Source organism: Melopsittacus undulatus, chromosome 7, assembly GCF_012275295.1.
Source record: "Melopsittacus undulatus isolate bMelUnd1 chromosome 7, bMelUnd1.mat.Z, whole genome shotgun sequence".
Taxonomy (NCBI): Eukaryota; Metazoa; Chordata; class Aves; order Psittaciformes; family Psittaculidae; genus Melopsittacus; species Melopsittacus undulatus.
Window position 1 is genome coordinate 52,143,131 of NC_047533.1, and position 27,317 is coordinate 52,170,447.

General features: G+C 38.0%; 1 protein-coding gene across 1 annotated transcript; it reads right to left on the reverse strand.

Moving 5' to 3' along the window:
- Positions 1 to 1,788: 1,788 nt before the first annotated feature.
- Positions 1,789 to 25,303, reverse strand: SLC39A8 (solute carrier family 39 member 8). The gene is made up of 8 exons (XM_031048592.2): positions 25,076 to 25,303; positions 18,169 to 18,337; positions 13,503 to 13,672; positions 12,848 to 12,970; positions 11,842 to 12,009; positions 6,522 to 6,729; positions 5,846 to 6,030; positions 1,789 to 2,995 (listed from the first exon to the last, which is right to left on the reverse strand). Exons 1-8 carry the CDS (start codon positions 25,229 to 25,231, stop codon positions 2,849 to 2,851), a joined length of 1,326 nt encoding a protein of 441 aa, XP_030904452.1. The 5' UTR covers positions 25,232 to 25,303; the 3' UTR covers positions 1,789 to 2,848.
- Positions 25,304 to 27,317: the final 2,014 nt, after the last annotated feature.

A 27,317-nucleotide genomic window follows, 5' to 3' on the forward strand; every position in this document is an offset into this window, starting at 1 on the left:
ACACAATGAGTTCCAGGCTGCTATTAGAGTAAGGCTGATATTTGATTTAGTTAGTTATGGTTCAGACCAAATTTTTAGTTTAATATTTTAAATCCTTATTCGGTGAAGAATCCTTTGAAATGTCAAAAGAAATAACCCTAAACTTTAAGTACCACTTTAATTTTTCAATTCATTTTTCTGAAATTATACACAGTAATTATGTTTCAGATTTTTTACAGGTTTCCCCATAGGACCTAGGGCTTATTCTTTGTCCGTGTTGTTGCTCTTTATATTTTTAGCTCCAAAATAAATGGTTCTTCCTCCTTTAGTGCCTGTTATAGTTGTGGTGGTTTGTGGTGGTGGTTTTTTCCCCCACCTCAAGTGAAATTTACTGAAGTGTGTCTTGGGTCATGAAACACATAATGAAAAAAAGAGGAAACTTTACAACACTGATCTACTAACAACAGTATTCTATCTATGACAGTATTGCTAACACAGAATATCTTCCCAAGTGTATCTTAGATAATGCCTAAATTAGATGTCAGATAATTTGCTCTAAGGAAATAAGAAATACAAAAGCATATAGGAGGCCTCTGAAATTACCTTATACAGAGAATTTGAACAAATGTTGAAAAGAAGGCTGTAGAGTTGGCAGAATATAAGATGAACAGTGTTACAGATGATATTAGCATGAAAAAGAATATGAAAATCTTTCAACTATCTCCAAACTTTTACAGAGTAACTTACTGCAGTCTTATTTGTCACAAACCAACAATTATTTTGAGGGTTTGCCCTTGCTTCTTCCTCCTTGGATGTATCAGCAAAATCTAGGAAATCACTGGCAGTCCTAGAATTGAAATAGATTTATTGTATGTGTACTGGACAGACATAATAACAAAGATTATATAGATAAACCAGCTTGAGAGAAATCAAAAAGCTTTCTTACCTACTAAATATTCCACTAGCAGAAAAGGCAATTTGGTTTGTGACTAGCACACTACCTTGAAATATCATACTTTGTTCCATCTCTAGTCTGCTCTGTGATCTAAAAGTAGGTTATTTCAATGACTTGTTGTGTCTCTGTTTTTTCCTCCTTAGGGAGACAACAAAAATCAAGTCTCCCTTGCAAATGTTTGGATTTAAAGGTAAAAAGTATCATGCAGGCATATTATCATCAAATTATTTTTAAAAGTCAATGAACAGTCACAGTTTCATTCTTGTTATCTACAAGAGTAGAATTAACAAACAGCTTATAACCAAGGAATCTAACAAAAGGAAGAATTAAAGGAAAGAATGTGGAGTGGCTGGAAGTTTCAGTGAAACTTTCTTCAGTGAAGAAAGTTTCTTCTTCACTGAAATTCAGAGGGCATAAAGTGGCTAATAAATGTTTTTTTCCATACAGCAAGTACCAGACTACTATAATTACATTTAGTATTATAGCATATTTTAAAATAAGTATCAGTTACAATTCCTGTGCAGTTTTACTTAGAGCTTTTCAAACCAGACACCTAGAGAAGTTCTTTTTTCCTAATGTAATTACAGATGATATTCAAACCAAATATTAAAATGTCTTTTACCTGATAGAAAATATACTTTAATACTGAAATAGAAATAAAAGATTTATCCCTTCCTGCTGCCAGAAAATACATCAAGAAACAACAGTACCTTCTCTGAAGTTGTAAAACTTGCCTAAAAATCGATGAAAAAAGTAACTTACAAGGGAATAATGGCATTTCCTTTAAAGTTTAGTGGTAACTGAAACGCAATATATTTTTTTGTTAATTTCTTTGTACACATCTTACAACACCAGAATAGCTGAATTGTTTATTTCAGAAGAACTCATACATATAAGCATGATTTCAGAAAGCTCACATGCAACAGACTGTGATCAGAGTTTGTATATTTCAGTATCACTTACTTTCACCCAGCTGCACACAAGGAAATTATTCCAATTACAAAAAAGCTTACTGGAATGTTGATTTTAGCAATTTTTTTTCTAAATCTCACTTTGTAAAACTAACATTTAATCTTTAAAAACTTTAGCCTAAAACATTCATTTTTAAAAGGGATATTTGTGGAACTTCAGTAGAAAACATTTCTTATAAAATACAGAATGCTTGAACATTTTTAAAAATACTCAATATTTCTAAAATTTTATGGAGTTATAAATTGCCATAAATTTAACACAGGTTCCCTCTAATTCAGAAAAGTGGTTCTCAAAATAAATCAACAATTCCCTAGTGCACTTATAAAGAGAAAAGATCAAAAGCAGTAACTGGTATCTTTCCTTCCAGTGTAATTAGTAATTAAAAATCTTAGCTTCATTAGTACCTACTCTGAAAGAGTTTGATTTTTTATAATTAATAATTCTTTTTTGGTGGGGAAAGAGGATGCTACACAGACAAATCCTATAAAAAAAGAGTAATGAAAATTAACTAGTTTGAAAACTGTTTGCCTTCATCACAGTTAAAAAAGGATATGAGACTCCATTATTTTCTTTTAAATAAGCATCTTCCCTGAAAGACCTCAGCTTTCATTTGGTCTTGAGCTGCAAGTATTGCATAATTCTACTGGCCAAGTAACATTCTTTCTCTGTGACAGTTCAGGTATGTCTGATAATTTTAAGTAGAAATACAAACATTAGAATCTGTTCTTTGGCATAGTACAGAAGTTGACAGCTTCTACTATTTGGATTGGCTGCAAGTCCTAAAGAAGAATTTCCCATATTTGGAGCAAAGGGGACAGGACAGGACTTGTCACCATTTTGAAACCAAGTAGATTAAAAGAATGTCCCTTTATGCATTTCAAGTGTCTTCCATTTGTAATTTACTTGATGTCTTCAGTACTGATTCCATTTTCACATGCATTATCACAGCTCAATATTTCCTGCATACAAGGTAATCATCAGTATAGCAGTAAACCCTGTTAATAAACCAGCATTCTGAATAAGGAAGAATGTCAGATCCATCTTTCTTCCTGTCACTCTCTCTCGCAGCATATCATTCATCTCTGGAAACTGAAAAAAAAACAGATATTTTTAGGTAAGTATTGCCACCTTGTGGTAGCGTGCATAACTTCAGGCATTAAGAACTGAACCATATTGTTACTTAAGGCTGAATATTACAACAGAGGGTGAAAGCAGTTACAGGACTGGGTCACCCTAATTACCCTGAAAAACATTTCACCAAGGATGTTGAAATGAAATGGTGTTTTGCTCCTCTCTGCTGTGGTTTCACCTGGTTTTCTCTCATGCAAATTCCTTTTTTAATTCCAGCAGTCTCCAGTTGCTGGTCCATATGTTGCTGGGAGCAGCTGTCCTTGTATTGCTTAATACTGTGTTTCTTCCTTCACTAATATAAACAGAGAAATCTTTCTGGGGGAAATGGAAGATTAAGATTCTTCTGCTTTATCTAGAAGCAAATGAAGTGAAGCTGAAAACAGATAATTTCTCAGAAACAAGAAATCTGATACAAATAGGTTTGGTTGGCTGATATAGTGGTAAAGCAAGGAAGAAAGAACAATGTTGTGAAACTGGTGATAACACATGCAATATTACATTACAGTGTAATGAAGGGATTCCTCATTTTGTAACACACATTTTAATGGCAACATAATAGCAAAGGACAAAGATACTTCCTCTGAGAGCAAATGGAGGTGATGGCAGATTAGCATTGGTGATAAAGTCCCCTGTAAGGGGTGATTTAGGGTATGTGTTTGCTGCAGATAAAGTCAACTGCAGTAGATTTTGACAAACATACTCAAATAAGCTTTGAACTCTTCTGTTGTGCTGAGTAATATAACCAGAATGCAATGAACACTGTATATTTCAGCGTTAGTTAGAAACCTTCAGGCTGGGTGACTCAGAAGCTGTATCTTTCTTTGCTCTCACAAGGCAAAAGCAGTCACTGGAAGTAACACAATTCTTGAAGAACAAACTAAGGCTAGTGTGAAGTGGCCAAACCTTCCCAGAAATCATTCCAGAGCTCCGTAATCCTCTTGCACAAGAGGCAACAGACCAGATCAGCTTCATGCCATACAGCAAGGCTCATTCGTGCACACACCTCAGTGTACACATTCTCAAACGCCACAGCCTCACTACACAGTGATCTTACTGGCAGAATCATAGACTCATAGAATAGTTAGGATTGGAAAGGACCTCAAGATCATCTAGTTCTAACCCCCCTGCCATGGGCAGGGAAACCTCACACTAAACCATATCACCCAAGGCTTCATCCAACCTGGTCTGAACACTGCCAGGGATGGAGCATTCACAACCTCCCTGGGCAACCCATTCCAGTGCCTCACCAGCCTCACAGTAAAGAATTTCTTCCTTATATCCAGTCTAAACCTCTGCTGTTTAAGTTTCAATCTGTTACCCCTTGTCCTATCACTACAGTCCCTAATGAAATACTGGAGGAAAAAAAGATTAGCAGAAAGAAAAGAAGGAAGGAATGACATTCTAGTTAATCCTACCTGCTTCTGGACAAGCAAATCAGAAGTGTGTGAAAACCATAACAGAAAGCGTAAAGCCAGATCTCTGTATAGAGCACTTGAATACCCTATTTCAGACTTTTCAGGGGGAAGAAAGATTCAGATAGGTAACTGATACAATCCAAAATCCTATAAAAAGAGAGAAAGATTGAGGCAGAGGGAAAGAGACAGAGAGAAACAGAACAGAACAGATACAAAGAAAAGAGTGTTACCTACTTTGATGGATTTAATTACAAACTTAAGCTGAGCCACTCTCAATTTCTGTCATGAGTTTTACATTGAGTAAGCTACTATTCATCAAATAGGAGTGAAACTAAACAAAAAGCTTTAGCAATTAAGGTACAGCCAATTTGTAAAACAAAATCTAAATTGTTCATTTAACTCTAATATTATTACTTATTAAATTCTGTTATTACCTAAATTATAATAGTATTTAATGAAATAGTCACTTTAACTATGTGACAGTTCTTAAACACATATAGAACCAAACTGGGGTCTCAAATCTTTTCAAATTCAAGCCTCACTCTTCCAGTTCTATACTCAAATGTATTCTCCTGTGGTAGCTGTAAACACCTTTGCAGACAAATCTGATTTTACAACAATGAATTAAGCATTATAAAACTTAAATTTCTTGAAAGATCTCTCTCATTTTGACATAATATGTCGTCATAAGAGTAAATTTTGGAATGCTGCTGACCACTTGTGAATCGCCTAAATCTGATCTGAATCCTAGTACAATTTCTTTGGCTTAGATCTTCTTGCACACTTTAATAAATAAATGATAGACAGACTGTTATGAATAGAGTTTAGCGAATTTTAATTTGAACCAAGAAACTGGGGCTGGCACTGTTTAGTTTAAACCGGAACAGAATTTAAGTCAGGTTTTTCACTTAAAGAACCCCAAAGCTTTCACTGTGGTGGCACAACACCTTTCATTCAACTCAAAACTAAATGCTTAGTTTCATTTTGTTTAACTTGGTTTCACTTAGTTTTTTTTCTTTTCTTTCAAAATATGGTTTAAATAGACAATTGAACCTTTAAAAAATCATAAAGAGAAATACTTTGCCACCTCAAAAGGCCAAAGCAAAGTATGCCTACACTTTTTACTCTTTGATGAAACCAGCCCAAATTCATAAAAAGCTCATTTCTCTCTAAAATTCTGTTCCAGCAATAATCTGAACAGCCCTATTTTGTGAAGTGAAAATGTTTCATGAATAACCATAACTATTTGTGTGCCTTCATTAAGGATTTAATTGATGATTTAATGATGATAAGTGGATGACACTAGTATGAGAGGGACAAATTTTACTAATGTAAATTCTACCGGAGTCTTTGTTTTTTTACAGAAAAATAAATAAATGAAAACAAATCTCACCATATCTGCCAAAGAGATGTACAGGAACATTCCACCAGCTACAGCGAAGATGATGTTAGGAGCAAAGTTGTTGCCTACTAATATACCGAACGCCAACCCAATGTAACAGGAACATGCAGACAGAAAATTGAAAAACAGAGCCTGCCGAGTACTCATTCCTGCGTTAAGCAAGATGACAAAATCCCCTATATGAAAGAAAGAAAAAACTGTTCAGAAAATTATATTGTGATTATTTTCTCATTTCAAAGAAGTCTGAAGACATGATCTGTATACAAATTATGGCCCCTGATGTTTTTCTTCATTCAAGTATATAATGAGGATTTCCCTTCAAAACTAAGGTAACTGAAATATTCTAAAGCAAGTAGCTAGGTACAATTGAGCTAAGAGCATAGAGACACAGAACTACCTATAGAGATTTCAGAAAAACAATGTATACAACAGTGTACGTAGCATATATGAACAGGCCAATTAATACCTCTCTAATATACCAGCTTCCACCCACCTGTATCTGGGACCTTCCTGTGCTAGATGTGTATTTTAGTGTTAATATTTTATTTAGTGCTAATATTTTCTCCAATAATTTATCTAAACTTTCAATCAATGCCAAATTTTGTCAGCACAACCTCCAGTAACAATGATTTCCACAGTAAACAATGTGTTGAATTAAGTTAATTACCCAGTTCATGAGGAAACTCTTCACACAAGATGGCTATGGAGGTACTAAGCCCTTGAAACAGAGACAAAGTGAAAGAGGCACCAATAGCCAAACCATCTATGAAATTATGTACGGCATCACTCAGTGTTACCATCCAAGCAATGGTGCCAATCTTTGACAGCGGACGCCCAGTAAGGCACTTGCATAAATTGGCTTGGGTGGCTTCTTCCTGGAAAAAAATAACACAAAATAACAATTACATACAACACTAAATAAAGAAAGCAACTCTTCTGTCTTTAAATGAATGCTAAGTATAAAATAAAGCACTACTGCATACAGAGACCAAAATGCTTGGTTCAAGAAGCAAAAAAGCGCAGGTAACAGCAGCAAACGTTTTCTGTTTCAACAAATTACCACACAGGGTCAAATCACCCTTCTCACTACAAAGCTTTATCTAAATGCTCTTCAGCTAAGACAGAAAACAGTTCACACTACAGTGGTCTGAATGTCTCTCTGGAGTACCTGTCAGATTAAGAGAATGCCAAAATCCTCACAGCCTCCTACAGCACCTTTATTAAGCAGGTATAGTCAGAAGGATCTGATCATAGTGACTGACAGCATGTGTTTCCTATCTAAAACCCATTTCCTACCTGGCCCAGTTACATGCTGCCAGTACATCATGCTCTCAGACACACACTTAGCTGCCACAGTAACAGCCAGGTACATGTGAATATAGACACACATCCAGGTACTCCATCAACTTTATTTCTAATCTGCAGCAATGATAGCCATGCCCAGCTATTCAAATTAGTTTCTACAAATTGCATGTTTAATAAAAGCATAAGTGGGTAATTCTGACTGTGCAAACTGAAGGCTCAGAGCATGAAAACAACAGGCTAATACACACCTGCAAGGCACATACATACCCACATAGCTCCCAAAAGTGAAAATAATTTATACATGCGGTGCCATGAAGTAACAAAAAACATGACCCAGATAAAAGGCACTGCCATTTTGGTAGGAAGCAAAAACTAACCTTCCCTAAAAAGTTCCTGATGATAGCTGTCGTGGTTTAAGCCCAGCTGACAACTCAGCACCACACAGTCATTCACTCACCATCCCCCTTAGTATCCCCCTGCTCCTGGCGTGATGGGGCGGAGAATCAAAAAAATAGAAACCCCATGGATTGAAATAAGAACAGTTCAATTACTGAAGTATAATATTAATAGTATAGTAGCAATTACTATAGTATAATATTAAACTTCTACTGCTGCTACTACTACTACTAATAAGGGAAGCAACAAAGGGAAAGAATATAAAACTAAAAGGGGAAAGGGAAAAAACCCAATAAACACAAGCAATGCACAATGCAATTGCTCACAACCCACTGACTGATAGCCAGCCAGACCAGAGCAGTGATCTGCCCTTCTGAGTGACTCCCCCAAGTTTAAATACTAGGCATGATGTGCTGTGATGTGGAATATCCCTTTGGCTAGTTTGGGTCAAATGTCCTGTCCCTGATCCTTCCTGAATTCTTGTGCCCCTCTTCACTGGCAGAGCATGAGAGACTGAAAATTCCTTGATGCAAAGTAAGCACTACTTAGCAACAACTAAAACATTGGTGTTATCAGCATTGTTCTCAGACTAAAGCCAAAACACAGCACTGCACCAGCTACTAGGAAGGAGAAAAAGTAACTGTTACAGCTGAAACCAGGACAATTTGAAAAGGCATATTAGTAACTTCTATTACACATGAGAAAGAGAGGTAGTAGTGGGTTTTGTTCTATAAAAACCCTCTATTACCAAAAAAATCCCACACAAAATGCCAAGCATCTCCATAAAACAAGTGGTTTTACAAAAAGTGTTTATTAGAATGAAAAAATGAAACCAGTGAGCAAATAATAGAAATGTGCAAAAATGTCACTTGTATATATGTGTTTATGTTTGTTCCCATCAAAGCACATTTGGGTTTTTTTTTGTGGAAACCATGTCTGTTTTGTGCCTACAGTTTTCTATGGGCTGTAGGGGCATAACGGGCTTAGCCATAGAACCAAGTAAAAGAGCCATGTTCTGGTATCAGTTGCACAGCTGCCAGTTCAGCATTGCATATGTATGACCAACATGAAAATCTGATCAGCAAGGCTTTTTTCTTGAACTAAATAATTTACAATTATGTGCTGAACTTTCTATGTGTGTATGAAGAAAATGAACATTGAGTAGGAAGATGCTATTTAGAATTAACTTGAACTCATTAAGAATGGAACTGACTCTACAAATGTGCTGAGGTTTGGGTTGGTTTATTTATGTACCTTTTTAAGTATTTGCAATTAATTTAGGAGAACAGTATTGATTGAGTTCTAAAAATCACTTTGTTGATCCAATCTTTCAAAATGCAGAAACAATTGGCATTTAAAAACTGGAAATCAGTTACTGGGAGGCTTCTGTAATATATTTAGGGCTGTCTGCTGTTTACTGTGTAGCTTTGAAGTACCATAATTCTTGCCTGTAATCTATTTCAGATAACGTCTCAACTTCTATAAATTATATAAAGTACAATTCCATTGTTTGTCTGGGTTTACATTCTGAACTTTAATAGCTTGTGTGTCAAATAGAAGTAGATGAACGGCTAATGCATATGCTTAATGTTTAAGATCAGGCAGAATACTGACAAACTGACACTATAAATACATAGGATTCCAAGGCAAAAACTAACAATGTCTGTCTCTGCTAGACTCTTCCCACTTTGTCATAGTAGTTTGGTAGTTTCATCACAGACAAGATGACAGCTAAGGAGCATTGTAATGCCCAACTGGACTATCAAGTCTGACTTTTATTAATTATTAGTGCAGTTCTGTATTATTTGTATCTCCACAGTTTATGGTGAACCAAAGACATCCTTGGTACTTTTGCTCTTCCGAACACAATTTTTTCTTTAACAGTAATGTCATATCCTTTGTTCCCAAATTTAAGAAATCATACAGAGAATCTCTTATCCTATGATATCTCATCAGATTACTATTGTTATAATGGACCTCTGACTCCCTCAGATATGAACGAGACATGTCCTTCTCTGTCCTCTGGCAGTGCTCACAGGACCAGGAAGCAATATTGACACTGGTCTCCAGGGCATAAATAAAGGCCACCATAAAGTTTAGTTATACAACGATAACACTGTGCACTCAAGGATACAGACATTTCAGCAATTTATCTCTGAAAGAAAGTCTTCTTCAAAGATTCTGTTGTAAAGCCACATCATTTTAATGCATCACAGATAAAAATTTGGGGTAAGTGCGAAAGAGGTTTCCTAGGTTGCCTTTACTACTGCAAGTGAAATCTGAAAGTATGTGACTAGTTAAACTTTCAGATTTACTCTGGCAGTCAGTTTGTTCTGGCATTAAGAGAGAGAATATGGCTGGATCCCCATGGCTGAAAGCAATTAATACACTTTAGTACAATTGGACTTCAAACTCCCTTCTTAAAGAGTATGTGATGATTTCCAGCTATGTTGTGTTCTCTGTAATAAGTTTTAGATTACAAGGACACAAAAAAATCTATTAGGCATGTGTTCACTTATGCAAATGCTTCCTTCACAAATACCAAATGCCTGTAAACTTGAATGTGTGCCCTACACTCATGGCACTACCCTGCCTGCCCCAAAACCCCTCAGCCACATTGGCCCTCCCCTGCCTCCTAATGACTTTGAAGCTTACCTCACCTCTGAACCTGCCTGGAGGAGGAAAAGTAATGATAGCTTTTTGTTGCTATCTGCAGTTATCAGCAGGGGGCTATCTGCAGCCCCCTTGCAGCCAGCCTTGGCTCCAGAGTGAATTTCACCCTGTTACTTTCAGGAGGTTTTAATGCAACATATTCTCACCCTGACTTTGGAGAAATGGAGAGAAGGAAAAACTGAGAAGTATGATTTTTTTTGTAAGAAGAATAAGCAGAGAAGAAGAAACTTTGTGGAATTTTAAGTTCTTAAAGTCAATGTCAAAATAAAAGGGAATGTATGATCCACAAAGTATCTTGGGGTGACCTACAATACTTTATTTCATTCGCATTTTATCTAAACCAGTTGCTAGAAATAAGTGATGTATGGTTACATTTTATTATTATAATATATGCTATGATTTTGTTATGTTTATGTTACACATAAGGAGATGGCTCACCAAAATGTAATAATGGAATAGATCCAGATAAAACTTCTGGAATGGAAAACCACCACCCATACCACTGGAGATGACTGTCTCCATAGAGAGTGGGTTGTTTTATAAATCTACAAAATACAGTTTAGGGACACTCATAATACTAATTCCCTCTTGGTGCCTATGATGTAAGCATGTTTATCCCAGTTTTTAAAATTATTAGTATCCATCCAGCTTAATGATATTTCTACAGAAACAACTACAGTTTTGGTACTTTAAGCTGTGTGCATCAAATGCCCTGGGAACATACAGGGTTAATGCAGAACTCTCAGATTTTCTCACAGCTGCTAGGGACTGCCTCTGGCTTCTTCTCCTGCTCCTGACTGCTCCCCACAAATAACTTGCTGGCTACAGAACATGGGTGATAAACCAGAAATCACTACTATAATAAAAACTGCCTTATCAAGAGAGAACTGTTTCTATGTGGGTTTATTTTATTCCAATAAGGTACAGTACTGCTCCTCCCTGTACTGGAAAAGAGTAAAGAAGAACATCAGCTTTCTTTCCCTGCTTCCATTTTCTTCTCAGACAGAAGGAAATCATGTTTGTACTATGAAAACAAACACAGAAAAATAAAAAGAACAAATCTGAAAGAATGAAACACCAGGAAGAATGGCTCGTGTCTCAACGTAGTAGCACCCTAATTCCCACAGTATACTGGAGTAGCACAAGCAGTGTTCACAATATACTGCATGGAAGTTACATGCTATATTGGCTTTCCTCATTAACCATTGATTCAGATGAATCAAGTTCTCACATTTACAGTTTTACATAGTCAGGAACACAATATGGATCATGAAACACACTATCACTTCTATAGAGCAAAACATCACTCTTCTAAGGAAAACAATAACAACAACATCAAAATTAACTGAATTATCTGATTAAATATTTCTCTGTCCTACCCACCCTGGCACTGATACTAATTAGCTCTTTTTGTTGACTACAAATTGAATGCATCATTCAGCTTTTGTAAGCTTGCACAAAACCCCACACTTTTTTTCACAGGACTCAAGCAAGGTATAAGCTATAAGTGTAAAAAATTTGACAAATTAATAAAGACTTGTACTAACTCTCCCCTCAGATGTGCTTATAAAATTGGCAGGGATATAACAAATAAATAAACACAATTTTCACACCTGTGCTGAGACCACACTGATGCTATCGAAACCAAGATTTCCATTGCTCTCTATGACGGCTGAATTTGCATAACATGTTCCCCCATTGCTGGATGACAGTGGTTTGGGTGGGTTAGTCTTCTCCTGAGAACGATTCTGTCCGCTGTTTTCAGAGTCATTATGGCCAGTCTAGGTGACAAATAAGTAAGTAGGTAGCTAATTAAAACAAAAGCAAAGTAACAAACATAAGAAAATAGAGACAAAAAAGAATAAGTTGGGGGCATCATATTCATGCTGCTTTGCTTTCAACACCAAGCAAATACTTAAATGGGGAGCAGTAAGCATTTAAATATTTAAATGAACTGCAAATGTATCTAAATTCCTACTGTGTCTCTTACTTTCAGCTAATAAGAATTCATGGGGGGATTTTTCACTTTTATACAATTATGCAGAACCTCCCAAGCTGAACACATGACCATAAGTGACCAACATTTGCCAGCTGTTCATGGCTGCTTGTCAAATAGACTTTTTGTCAAATACACTTTCAGCCTTTGTCAACCATTCCCCAAAATAAAGGGCAACAAATCCCTTCTTTTCTTTTTGAGTGCAGTTATTACAAATGTGGGACAGTTAATCTTCGGAATCTTCAATATCAGCCAGTCTGGGAGGGACTGACTTCTGCCAAAAGGGGAGCGTAAAGGGCAGACTCCATTCACTCCAGCTCTTACGTATTTCCACTTTTTTCTGACGTGTTTAGCTAGCACAGCAATGACTTGACAGTTGAGAGCAACTGAAGCATATGTCAGTGACAGCAGATCACAGTCACATTTGGATTCTATTCCCAGCTCACTAAAAAAAGTGAGATTGCTTCCCTACCCATATGGATGTTAAACAGTTATGTCAAAATACACAGTAAGGCTGAATTCCTCAGGTAATATGGAAAACCATTTTATTAAACTATCAAGTACCTCAAAATATGACAGGTACTTAAAGCAAGGCTTGTTCAGTTAGTGATACATTTCATTACCTGGTTATAGATCTTCAATATGACTTTAAGAATCCTTTCCACAAAGAACAGAATATAGAATCCACCAAACACCGCAACTGCTTTCTCAATATAGTTATCTACTTTTGGGTCAAACCCAAATGCCTAACAGTGAAGAAAAAAACAATGCAAATTAATGTGTAATCTTAGTACCTTTACAGAAAAACAAGCAAACAAACTCCACACACACACAGATACTCTGCTAAACTACAGACTGTCTCTCTACTGACCATAAGTTTCCATGGGGCTGAAATTATGAAAGGTCCTGATCTTTTTAGACTTTTTTTTCTTTAACTTGGATTAAATGTTAACAGTGTTTGAATTCAGTAGACCTTTAAATGCAGAATGCAGTAGTAAAATGCAAGACAAGAAGAGTCTAGCCTGTAGCCCATTAAAAGTCACTAGAATTTTATCTAATGCATTTCTCTTTCTGCCTAGAAGCAGAATAGTCCTTGGTCTTTCCCATGGTACAACCAGACATAGATCTCAATGGCTTTTCTCACCCAGCCAAAAAGAGATGGCATTGAACCCCACCAAAAACAAGACTGCAACCACACACAGAACCCCACTGCATCATGCTTCTAAAATTAATAGCTTTAGAAACTAGTATGAAAACCAAATGATTCCCCTTGCTTACCTCTGGAATGAGCTGGAAAATTGCATTAGAAAAGAGAGTACCGATGGCCAAGCCCACAAAGTAGGTTAAAACCTTGGGAAAATATGACTTCTTTAATAGGGGAGTTAAAATCAATCCCAGAAGTGATGCCAAGTTAATGATAGTCACAGCCAGGAACCCAAATCCCCAAACTGTGGACAAACAAGGAGAAATGTGTTTTAGTATAACACCCACTTCAGGCTGCTTGCAATTTTTCTAATAGCTAAATTAACATGGAATTAGGAGGGAGAGTGGTTCCCTTGTTGAAATTACACTTCACAAATGCATATATACTTAAGATACATACCTGCAGAAAGGAAATAACTGGAAACATTGTCCAGGACTATCCTATTAAAAATGGAAACTCTGCTAGTGTAAGATCTGGAACAGCCTATGTGCTGTTAGTATAAATCAGGTCCCTCTACAGTCAGAAGAGTAAGAATTAAGGGTTAGGCCAATAGTCCATGTAGCTATAGCATAGACATAAGACAAAAATTCTTACTAGTCCCAAGGTTAGATCCAATTGTCATTTAAGGAACTCCAAGATACAAAGCCTGCTGTCTTGGCTGTACTAGATCCAAAACATCTTTCCTTATAAAGGATGACTCCTTCAAATCATCCTGAGGTGGTAACTTTCTGTTCCTAACACTCTTTAAAGTGCCTTCTGACCCAAAACATTCTATGAGCTCTGTGAGTATGGCGAAAAGCTTTAAAGGTTGCAGTGAAGAGGTCTACAACACTGCCTCAAGCGATGCCACAGAACCACAAAGTTATCCACAAAGACAATGGGTTCATCCATAAAAATTAACTACAAATAACAGCCAAAGTCGACACAAGGTTGGTTGTATGAGAACAGTTTGATACAATCCAGACAGTTGTGTCACTGTTTTACAATATGTATGTGGAGAAGTTACCATAAATTCCTTTCTGCATAGCAGAAACTAACAGATCAGATTACGATCTGCAGCCTAACTTTCCTGCAACACAATTGGCAAACACACTAAGCTAGATTCCTTACCTGCAACTGGGATGACTACTTTGTTTGCAAAGTGTCACAATCTTTACACGCAAGGAATTTCATATAATGTCAAGAACAGAAAGCTTCAGAAACATTTAAAGCCTTTGCAAAAGGTAAATCATGCCAGTTCAAACATTCATTTGCCATTGTTGAGAGACAGAGCAAGGGAAAAACACACAACTAGATACGGGTAGATTCACAAAGCCATGCAGGAGATGAATTTCCATTAAAGTAAATGTCAATTAAGTTTGTAAATTCTTTTTGAAGTCAAATCTATAATAAACACATGGTCTTCCAAAGCCACCATGAGTCACAAATCACTGTTTACAGCCTGGGATTACTATGGGAGCACAATTTTAAACTGAGTTAGAAACTAAAAACTCCATATATCAGATATGAAGTGCATAGTGCACTTGCCTGAATGACTTCATCAGACACAGGAAATTAGAACAAGTTTCAAAAATTGTAATTAAAAGACCCAGTACTAATTACTTTTTGCAACAAAAGAGGATAAATTTACAAAAGGTGTGTGTAAATTGGTGGATGATAACAACAATACAAGAATGGAGCTTAAAACCAAGCACAAAGAGAAAAAATAAATAGGTTACTGCCAAATTGTGAGAGAAGTTTTCACAAAACTGTAGTTTTACTAATCAATGGTCTAACTTTCATGCTGAAAGTTCAGAACAGCAAAACATACTGGGACACTTATCTTGAAGTACAAGTCATAAATGATACAACTGTCACCATTTTGTATGCTTAATGCAATGGAAGATGTCTCATAATGTATTAATGGGCCTGTGCTCACAAATAGGCATATATTCTAATACAGTGGGACATAGTATCCCCTAGATCTGGATAGCCCAAAGAACTTAGGATTTTACATATTGATGTTTTGCTGCTGATTTACTCACCAAAAGTGGAAGAATAAGGAGAAATTAAAATAAGCAATTAAATAACCTCAATGAAAGAATAAATTAAGTATTATCTGTTCTAGGCATTTCACTGCAATAAGCCTCAGCAATATGGGGACTAATTTAAACTAATGAAAGTTTTAAAGGAATAAAATAAATCTGAGATCTTTCTTATACATTCTTCAGGAAGGTGCTCCTGGGCCTTGTGTCAAGTTTTTCTTTGAGTTCAAAAAGACCTGAAGTGTAATTGGAAAGGAAAAAAAAAAACCAAACAGTATTAGGTCATACTTACACAACTACAGGAACTGGTACTTCAAGAAAAATACCACAAATAGGAAACAGGGGTGGAGGGGTTGATAAAATTCCAAGACAACCAATGTTGCAAAAGTTCCTGCATTTTGGACTGTATTTCACAATATCACATAGGCACCACTGTCTTAAAAGTGGTTTTATTCATTGGGACTCCATCCACACTAAGCTAAGGCTATGCATCTCAAAGCTGGTTAGTCTGACTTTTTCCATCAGAGCAGAGCATTCTGCTTAGGACACAGACTCTCTTCGCCAGAGACTGCTGGCACTGTCTCTAGAACTGTAGCTCCAACAAAGAGATAACCAATATATGCAAAGCCACCAGAAATCCAAAAAGCAAAATGGCAAGAGTGAAAGTAAGGTACCCTCCTTAGAACACCAGTGCTCAGCACTGTGCCTGATGAGAAGTGGGATGATTGCTCTGGGCCTTCTCAAGGCAGGCTTGAACTTTTCCTTACTCCTGGCCTGGGATGAAGGGGAAATGAGCGTATGAATAACTTTCTGAGGAAACCAAGCAGACAGCACAGAGCTTGGACAGAAGCAAGTACATTTCCAGCTATTTCATGTAGCTCTATAAACCTCCCCCATTATCTTTCAGAGAAGCAAGAAAGGGAAGGACACGAGTGTGCCCCCAAGGTCAGCTCAGTTATACAGACCACAAGAAAAAAGACATGTCAGATACTGCATTTCAACTTCTACTCTGCTTCAGCAGCACTTTTCTGTTATTGCAAGTAGCTGCCTGATAAAGCTTATTGTGTGAATTTCTTCTGTATGTCTTGTCCGTTTGCATTTTGCAAGACAGAGGATCATTAAGTGTGTGGGAGTCACTGGACAGAAAATTCACTCAAACACAGCTGGAAACATGCGTAGAGGATTTTGCTTCATGGACAGCAATTGAAATCAGCTCATCTCAATGCTGTCACAATACAAACTAATATTGTGATAGGGTGGGGGTAAATCGGTATCTGCATTTGGCACTGAGCCTTTCTGTGAATCCCCCTTCCAAACAGGTACCACTATTGTGTCATTGTGTCACAGCTTCATCTACTCATGGTTTTAAAACCATAGGCCTTGCAGATTTCTTACACTGCAGCCAAGGGAGGGGCAGGGATAAGGCTGCCTTGCTTATCTGCCTACTGGACATAGCTTCTGAACTGGAAGGATAAAAGGAAAACAAGAGGGATGGTCTAAACAGCTAAGGTTAACTATAGGTCAAGCTTTCCATGTGCAACCTACTTAAAACAGCCCCAAATAAAAAAACAGAAAAAGACAGACCCTACCCTCCAATGCAGATGTTATGGACTTCTTGACTATATGTGCCCTCATATAATATAAGCCATCTAGAACACCCATGGTAAATCGATGCCACGGTTTCAGTGATTAATTAAATATAATTTTAATTATTCACCCACACAGCTAAGTTTTAGGAGTGACCTGTGATTCTTAATAAGTATCATCTCTTATATTAATCAGAATGTTATTAATACTTATATTTCAAAAGTTATGAAAATTTATGAAAAATACTGTTGTAACTCCTCTTGCAAATACTGACATTAGGCACCTGCTCAACCAAGATCCTAACTTTCTACTTTATTTCAGCTGATTCTCTTGGAAGAATAAATTTATTCAGAATACTGAGTCAAATAAATAGATAAACCAGGCCATTACCTATTTTATCCTTATCAGTGCAACAAGTGACTTCATTAACCAGCTGAATCTTCCCTGTCCTACACTTTTTACTGCACTGTACGGTTTTGTACACAATAAGTACTGAAATAACAGTGAGGGGAAAAAAGGAGGAAGAATACTGTGATGATGTTCCACATGCACAGAAGATGAAATGAAAGCAGGAGTTGGAGTTTGGAAAGGATATGAGTATTTTTCCTCAGTAAAACAGTCAGTGGCTCCCTTGATGTCATGACTCCTACCTGCAAATTATTCCACTTGAAAGCAGTCCCCTAAATATTTTACTTTGAGTTGCTTTGATTCATACACATCCCACTAAGTCCAATTTCCTACTGCATATCACCTGCACAAACTTCCCTTGTGTAGTCCCATCTTCTCTCCTTTTAACCAGCTATTACTGAGAGTCCTTATGCTTCAAGGCACAAACCATTATCCAAATAAAACAAATCACAAGGACTCTTTCTTTAAGAGCTAAGTTATTCCATAGCAAGCTACTCGGTTCTTTCACCCTTCTCTAGAACACTTTGAATAGATCACTGTCAAGAGAGGGTATTTGTTTAGATAATGCACTGACCTGAAACAGTATTTTAATTTTATATTACCACTTTACAGCTATATCCTCCTAAACAAGATAGTCCTATTACATGTAGACAACTGCTTGCTATTCCCCTAAGAAAACCCCACCTCAGTAGCAATACAAATGCAATTAATGTTAACTAACCTTGTAAAGAATGTGGTTTAGATGTATCCACAAAATTTTCCTGATCATCACAAGGGTGAAAAATGAGCTGTTGCAAAACAGCAGGACATATTGTGGAGAAGTTCAAGTATGATACGAGACTGTTGTTCGGTATCCCATGCAATGAAAAAATTTCCTCACCAGTCAAGCACTGGAACAAAAAAAAAGGATTTTGCCGACTTAATACATTGATACAAAACCAAAAAATAAGTCCTACAGTGAAAAACCCCAGAATTACAACACGAAAATACCGTGACACATTTTCAAGGAAGCATACACACTGTTTGTACATTGTGCATAAAACCACTCTGCTTGATGTGAAGTAAAAGCAATTTGAAGTATTTTCAGATAAATCACAAATCAACAAAACATGTTTTAAATAGACATTTGCAAATCTTGTTCCCTATGAACAAGGACAGTTAAACCTTATGATATATTTGGAGGAACAGCTCAAAGTAATTACAATCTCATGTAACAACAAAATAATTACATAGAAGAACAGACTAGATGTAGTTAAAATCTCAGTGACAGAATTATGTCAGAAAATGACTGGTAATTCAGTGACCACTTATTCATATAAGAATCCATAGCTACCTTACAAAATGCACTTCTTACCTCCCCAAATCAGATGTTTAAAAATGGTCTAAACATTAGTAGCATTTATCATTTTTCATACATTTGATAGCAATAATTGTTAACAGCAAACATTGTTTTGTAAAACCGTCCATACTCCAATGAGATCTCCACTTTGCTTCAGCTCAGGACAGAAACAGTATCTAAGAGGTCAAGGATAAACCTACTTTGCAGTAATAACACAGGTCAGGGGCAGGGTTGGTTGCTCTGTTTGTTACTTTCAATCAAAAAGATAAAAGCAAACCATGAAGTATCTTAAAATACGCATTTAGAGAAAAAAAATGAATATTTTTAATATGAAATGTTCTATACTGCTGAAGTCTTTCATCTAACAGTTTCCATTCATTCACATTATTTTCTACCACAATCAATAAGAAAAAAGTGTTCTTTTTTGAGTGTAAACAAAAGTGAATTGGCTTTCTGCTGTACAATAAACACATACAGAGGTTGAGTCTCAAGCCAAAAAAAAAGTCAACTTTTTTACTTCTACCTGGATATCTAAGTCTCCCTGTAGCAAATCTCACTGGGGTTGCAAAAGTAAAGCATTGGAAATCTTTGCTAAATAAAACCCAAACTGTCACTCCCCGCTCTTTTTAGTTTTGCCTTCAGATTCCATAACGCTTCCAATAACTCAAGATTGTTATTCATAAAGCAAATTCCTTCTAGAGATAAGCCAAAGCAACTGCAAGTCATTTATTTCAACAGGGCTGTTTCCACTTCCATTAATGCATATTTTTCTAACACTGTCCAAAAGGTGAGAGGCTTGCACACATTATTTTAATGTAACTATTTCTGATTCAGCTTGGAGGAAGAGAACATGCAGGCCAATTCAAGTTACCCCCAACTAAATTACATCCAGGATGCTTCCGTGCTTCCTCTTTAACAACCCAGTCTATAAGAGCACTCCATGTACATGCTTGAACTTAAACATAAGTTTTGTTAAGGCCAAGAGACCTTGAAGACTCAAATATATACAAGCAATGTACATATATTTTCTTCTTTCAGCTAATGTCAAACTATCGCCTATAAAACAAATATAACTTGATAACAGAAAACGTGTTTTTTTGCTTTCAAGCACATTGGTCCATTTAATCTCAATGGAAGTAGTGCATCACTCAAGAGACAGCCTTTAGCAGCCCAATACATGAACCTCTGGAGCTTTCTATACATAACCTAGGTTATGTGCCTAACTATTTTACTGTTAACTCCACATTGTGGATTAATGCAAGATAAATGGCTAATATGTCCAGTGAAACAAAGAAAGGATAGTTGTGGTTTAGAGGAACAGCTCTATATGGTGCTTCTTGTATTACTGGCTCATAGAGCCATTTCTGGAAGTTTGCAGTGAAAAAACCTTAGAAAATCAAGCTTGTAGGAGCTGAAAATTCGTAACATAACTGTCTCTAAGAGAAATCACCTTTAACTATCTCATTCCCAGAAATGCACAAAGGATTACTAGTATTTTAAAATACTAATATATCAGCATTACTGTTATTTCACAAAAATCAAAACCATGTTGTAGGTACAAAAATAGATTATGGAGAGAACATAAATCAGATACAGCATGAATAGTAAACTTGAGACTTGTAACTTTGGATAGATACAAACAAATGAACAAGAAATACCACGGAGAAGAGCTCTTTTATATGAAGATGACAAACAACATTTTATTTAATTATTGTCATTATTTTGACCAGGGACAAGCCCATAGGATAATGATTCCTATAAATGATTCATTATTATAAGTCACCTCATCCTCACAGTAAACTCCTACATACATCCAAGAGCTAAAAAGCAAGTTTGCATGAGTTCACTGACACAATTAAAGGATTAATTAAAAGATTAGATCTATTGGAAGCCTTAGACTGGAGCAACTCATGTGTGCACATTGCAAAACCACATTTATCTTTGGAGAACAAATACATTAAGACAGACACACTGCTGTAAAAACACAAGGAAATTCAGCCTCATGGAACAGGGGACTCAGAATGATATCCCAGCTTACCAGGACTACCATCATGTCTGCCCCCTGCTATTCAGTAAGCCTGTTGGATAAGGGAACTGGCCATAACGTGACTGTCACCAAGAGTTTAATAAACAATTGCAAAATGATCAGGTCCCTGAACTGTTAAAAAAAATTATTTAAAAAATGCTTTCATCTAAACTGGGGAGGACTTATATTAGTAGAATTTATACAAACTTTTCAGGCTAACAAAAAAGGCTGTCAACTGGGTTATTCAAACAGGTGTTCACTTTTCTCCTAGCAAGGCTCTCCCGAAAATGATTGACCAATATGGGTTGGGTTTTTTTAAGATGGTAAATTAAATTAAATGACACCCAACTATCCAGAATCTCTTCACACCTGTATAGTTATAAATAAAGCAAATGCCATCTCACCACATCCTCTGAAGGAAAGAATGGAACAAGTTCTGGGACAAAAGTAACACAGAGAGGACTTCTATCTTGAAAATTAACAAAAAATACTACAGTATTAGTCCTTTTTCTGATCTTCAGCTATTTTCTTATCTTTGTTCTACCTTTGTTTTATCTGTAGCATTCCACATGTGAAGTACTAAAGATACCCAGCAGCAACCTGGACTGCAGTTTCTTGATCTTGCCAGATTAAATACTAGCCTAGCCCACACCAGAGCTGAGCAGTGGGTCACACAGCAGCAACAGAAAAGAAAGAATGCAGTGAATACCTACATGACCAGCATTTTTACTTTATGTTTTTACTTAGCCTGAGCCTGGATCAGACAAAGCAGAGACATACAACTATGTCTTCCCCAACTTACTTACAACAAATTAAAGCATCTAATGCTGATGTGGTGACAGCTTTTTTGTCACTCAGCACAGGTAAGAACTGGATGGTAAGAGACCACCATGCCTTCAAGAAGCAGCACTCCATGAGAGTCAAACCAGATGAAGCTGTTTTGCATTTGAGTGCTGTAGTGGTTTCACATAGACCCTGACATGTTCAAGGCAGCTGTTCATGATGGGAGTTGAAAACTGTACATGAACGCTGAAATTTGCTGAAGATATTGTAGGAATAAGTCATTTACAGGGTAGAACAACTAAGCCTATTTATTTTCTCACTGGCCAGGAAACATCAGACTCCTCCCTGAGGTAAAAATAAATTATATTTGTTCATGAATATGAGTGAAGATTTTTATTTCATTTTGTCCAAATATTTTGTTTAAAAATTAATATGCATTACATTAAGACACAGTATCCAGGTATAATATCTAGACTGGCATAAACACAGATTTAGAAAACTCAGAGAAGGAAATTGGAGCATGATTTTAGCACTTACTGATTATGTCAAAGCACAAAATAAAGGTGATGTTAAGAAGCTTTTTCCAATGTCCATTTACCTCCCATGTATTTTTTGACCAAAGTTTTTAAGCGTGTAATTTAATCCTTCAGCACACATGTGTATTGCTATCATACTCCAATTAACCCAATGATAGATGTTCCATGTTTTTAAATCTTCTTAATAAAATAAAATAAAGAGTGAGTAAACATGCCAGCATCTATTATACTGAAATTGCTAATTTATCACCATTAGTAGGACTAAAATGTGATGGAATCTCACAGTCAAATGTGAAAAACTGGCAGTGAACAGTATTTGAGACTGCTCAGTTACTACTTATTTCTCTGACAGTATGTCAGTTTATATATTAAGAAAAGGTGATAACAGAAAAAAATAAGATCACAGAAAATATAAAATTATATAAAATATAAACATTTTCTTATATAAACCTATATATAAAAATGTCTATATAAGAAATATAAATAAAAGTGCTTGAAGAAAAAAAAAAGAAAAAAAGAGACCAAAACCACAAGTCATTGGAGACAGTTCAAACATTCCAAACAGCGCTCAAAAAAAAATTGCTTTTTTGTCTTTTACAGGAAAAAAATGACCATCTTCATGGACACCATAGGACATACGTTACCGTAAATGCCTCCATGGGCACATGTTCAAATACCATCATCAACAAATTAAACAATATTTTCTTCTTCCTTATCTTTTCATGTCAACTTGGTATCAAAGGAAAACAGAAATCAAGCATTTGTTTTCCTCTGACTTACACATCCAGACTCCTTCAAACTCTAAGAAAATGGATCAGCTTCTGGTGGATCCTCTTGTGTAAGATTAATACACTTAACAGAATTGTTACGAACAAAACATTAAAACTAAACACCAGTTCTGGGATGAAATGAACACAGACTGTTCCTTCCTACTGGTTTTTGAAGTGCTGTATCACCTGCCCCTTACAGATCAGCTCTCCACTAAAAATTGCTTCAGGCTTGGATACAGGACTCTCTGATAGAGCAGGGGTGTGTTATCTTGATTATAAGAAAGGCCTGGGACTCATCCCACTAGCTCTGGACACTGAAGTTAAGAACCGAAAGTCTAAGATAAACCTTGTTTCCTCCTATAGTCAGATATTTATGCAGCCTGAATGGATTCAGCCTGCCTGAGAAAGACCTGAATTACTCTCCAGAGGCATTCATTTTCCTTTACAGAGAGTCGGTAAAGCTTAGGCATCTGATGTCTTTCAATACACAAAGATTAGGCCACTTTGTGTCTTCTGTCATAAGAGCAGATACCCTAAATTATCAACTTGTAAGCATTAAGAGTTTGAAAATTATCGTGTACGATCTACTTCGTACATGTATTCTTTTGCATGCACCACCTGCCCCAAGTCATTGATACACCTAACTTCTATGAGCGATCAAAAGCCAGGAGGTGAAATGCACTTGCTTAAAAAGTACTGGCTGATGAGCACAAGTAACTCAGCAGAAAAAAGTACGCACATTTCAGTATGGTGCCCTAGATACTGTTCAAAATGGACACAACTAGAACAGGACTGTAAAAAAAAGTCCCAGCTAAAATTCAAAAGACCAACAGGGAACACACATTTACAGTCATAAGAAAGCATTACTTTTTTTTTCCTCTGTATCCTGTGCCAAAGCCTGTGTACGAGGGCTACGTGCTTTTACAGAGAAAAAACCTGAAGGACTGAAGAATCAACTGATTTCTATGCCCTTTGAAAGAAAGCTCCTTTTCATGGCCATATTCAACACTGCAAACTTGTATTTAGCATGTGTGGTGGGGAATGTTTATGTTTCTAATGCACTGTGTTGGAACAGTGCTCAATTTGTGAGATTTGAAAGCAGTGACTGGCAAATATTGCCATGCTTATACTGAACACATTGATTTCAGTGGCATTAACTCCCAATTAAACTTCTCATAAGTTTTAGACATTAGAAGACATCAGAATTGCCCTCTTTCTAAAACCAAGTTTGCTTATCCAAAGTTTGTCTCCCTTACAGAACAAGCAAAGGAGATGCTACTCCATATGCAGAACAATTTTCTCAAGGTCCCTAGAACCGTGCCTCTTCTGTTTCTTAAGCTGTGGAAGCAAACCAGAGCAAACAGTCATCCCTGCTTTCCTTTCATTCCTGTGACTGACTTCATGTCCCTGGTTCCTAAGTATAAAGAAATCTCCACCAGTCTCAAGAATTTCCTTCATGAAAACAAACAGATGGAATGAAATACAATATGAAATTACACGGACTTTAAAAGTATTAGCGAGGTGTGAGTTTTGCATGGAGACACTAAGCAGAGTAACATATTTTTATAAGAAGTAATATTCCAGTGGTATTTAGTCAGTAAATTAAACATTTTTCAACAGCTTCTAATAGATTTACTAATGGGTGTATGCTTTGCACTCAGCTGAGAGATGTGAACACTTCTGAAAGTTTCTTCACACAAGTAGACCTGCTTATTATCAAGTTTGTGCTATCACATGACAATTGTATTTTAACAAGTCCCGAAGATTTGCTTATACAACTCTTACACACTTTTTGCTGTTCTCCAGATGCTATTTACACGGGGAAAGTGCCAGTTTAAGTGCTGAGCAGTGAAGAGGTAGAGCTAATCCCACGGGCAGCTCCGCACGGCAGCACCGCACTGATGGATGGGGCAGTTCCTCCCCTCCGCACTCTGCTCTCACAGCGGACCAGTGCCTTTGCCCGAAAACCGGGCCCAGCGCCCCAGGAGATATCTGCTCCCTCCCTCTTTCCCCGCTTCAACGTGAGGGAACACGACGGCGATCAGCTTAAAGAACCTACGGCGGCGCCCTGCCTGCTGGACGCCCTGGTTCCTGGACGCGCGTTTCTAACCCAGCCCTCACCGCGGCCGCGGAGCCGAAGCTGCAGCCGGACGAGCCCTGCTCCCCCGCTGTACCTGGTTGTGGTGCAGGTGGGTGAGCGGCAGCACGGCGCCGAGATCCGGAGCGGCGCCCAGCCGGTGCAGCAGCGCGGACAGCTGCGCGGCCGACAGGCTGCGGTTGGCCCCGAAGACGCGCAGCACATCGTCGGCGAAGGCGTTCGACGGGAGCATCTCCAGCCCCGCGGGACAAGGCAAGTGTCGCTGGGCGCGCAGCACGGCGCAGCCCTCCGCACCGCCCAGCAGCCCAGGGCTCCGCGGGGCGGGAGCGGCGCCCGCCCGGCCCGGCCCCTCCCCGGGGGGCGTAGTGGGGAGACGAGACGGGGCGGGCACCGCTCGCCGCTGCGATCCCCCCCGCCCCTGCGGGAGTCCCCACAAGGGCCCGTCCCGCTTTTTGGTCCCCGCCGCGGCTCTCACCGTCCCCAGGGAACCTGCGTTAGGGCAGAAGGGCGCACGGGGCTGTCCGGAGATGACCCCACGCACATGGCGCAAACTGGGAGGCTGCAAAACTCCAGGTTGGTGCCAGCCCTGCCGCCGGGACCAAGGGTCACACAGCCACTGGACACATCCACGGCGGCATACAGCTTTTCCCGTGGCACCCCAAGGGCTGCTTCCAGAGGTACCTGCCAAGCCCAGCCTGCTCCCTCTGCCAGGCAAGACCCCGCTTCCACATGCCCTGACCCACAAACAGCAGATGGGACAGTAGAGGCCAAGGTCCAGACCCAAGCCAGGCCCACAGGCAGGTACACACCTCGTCAACAGTATCTCCACAGTCGAGGCATCTGGACCTTGGAATGAGCAGTTAGATCGGCGGCAGCAGTTAGGCAACTCGCTTCTCTAAGGCCCCCTCCCTCCTGCAGGTTGAGACATGGATTTGTGCCTCATCTACCTTTTTAGGAAGGTTTAACGCACAACAAACCCATGCTGTATCATGGATGCCTTTTGACAGAGAAAATTGTGACTGGTCTTAGGACTATATTCCTGAGGAGTATCGCCCAAGTGGTTGAGATAAAAATCCTCATGCTCCAGGACATCAACCATGTACCAGCGGCTCTAGCTCATGAGAGATTTGTACTATTAAGAAGTTATTCTGTAACCGCCTGTTACAAAATTTCTTATGTATCCCTGTGATACAAGCAGACACAGTGTATTTTAGAGGTATGGCTTTTTAACAGATTCTCATTTAGACCTCTGTGGAACTGTGCTGAATTACATGAGATACTGTCCCCAGTTCCGGATTTTCTGAAACTGGAATTTTTTTACTGTGTGTGCCAAGCAGTCTGGGTAACAGCAGGAAAGAAGGAGCCATGGTTAAAGATACCTCACAAGCAGCAGAACTCGTTTGGATAAATCCTTCATAAACAACTTCCATTCCCTGATGCAAACTGAATCTAGCAGGGAAAAAAAAATAAATAAATGGCCGCAACATAACCCACTAATAGAGAGATGGGTGTGAAAAGGGGGGAATTACGTATCTACAGAGCTACAAACATACTGGAAAACCTGTTACTCTTCCTGAATTAGAGCTCAAATAGCCAATGTACTTTCACTCTTCCCCTGTACTTGGTGGCAGCTAAACAGCCGTGGCACAATTTAGCTGCAGTACATTCCAAATGACGGTACCCCGGGGCTGAAGCTGCTCCACCCTATCCACCTCTCCTTTTCCATGTGCATTTTGGGTCACTTCCAGGGAAATCAACACCAGATTTCCTCTGCTGCTGAGGGAATTGCACAGCTCTTTAGGCTGCAATATCATTAGCAGAACTGGCACCTCCTACATTTCCTTATTCAATGTGTCTGTTTCTAAACACTGCTCTAGTAAAAAGTCAATTACTGAAAGCATACTCAAACTTTTGTAAGTCTAAATTTGAAAAGTGCCTTATGACCAGTAGATAAATTGGAGACAACTGCAAACTGGTTAAAACAGGTAAATCAAACCAGGTTGCGGGTTGCATCAGAAAGATCTGTCAGTGCTCTGCTGTTCAAGGCCAAAGCGTTAATCTCAAAATCAATTATTTTAAGATTTCCTTTTTATCAGTAACGGAAATAAAGGATTATTTAAATTAGTGTAATTAAACAAACTCATATTTGCATTGGTTCTTAGGCTTCTATTTGCATAATGCCAAAATGCTCAAGGAATTCCTGTATACTTCCATTAAGAATTATTCTCTGTTGCCAATCCTCTGCAGTATGAAAATCCTGCTCTATTTTGAACAGCCAAAATGTTTCCTCAAGGAGTGACTCATTCACACTGCTCAAG

Bases quoted from the DNA above. Each gene is read 5' to 3' on its own strand.
- SLC39A8 (XM_031048592.2), bottom strand. From the start codon at position 25,231: ATGCTCCCGTCGAACGCCTTCGCCGACGATGTGCTGCGCGTCTTCGGG. The intron at 6,730-11,841 runs GTGTGAAAATTG...ATTTTTTTCCAG, and splicing joins TCAGTGTGGTCTCAGCACAG to GAAGAAGCCACCCAAGCCAA. The intron at 6,031-6,521 runs GTAATTAACTTA...TCTTTCATATAG, and splicing joins AGAGTTTCCTCATGAACTGG to GGGATTTTGTCATCTTGCTT.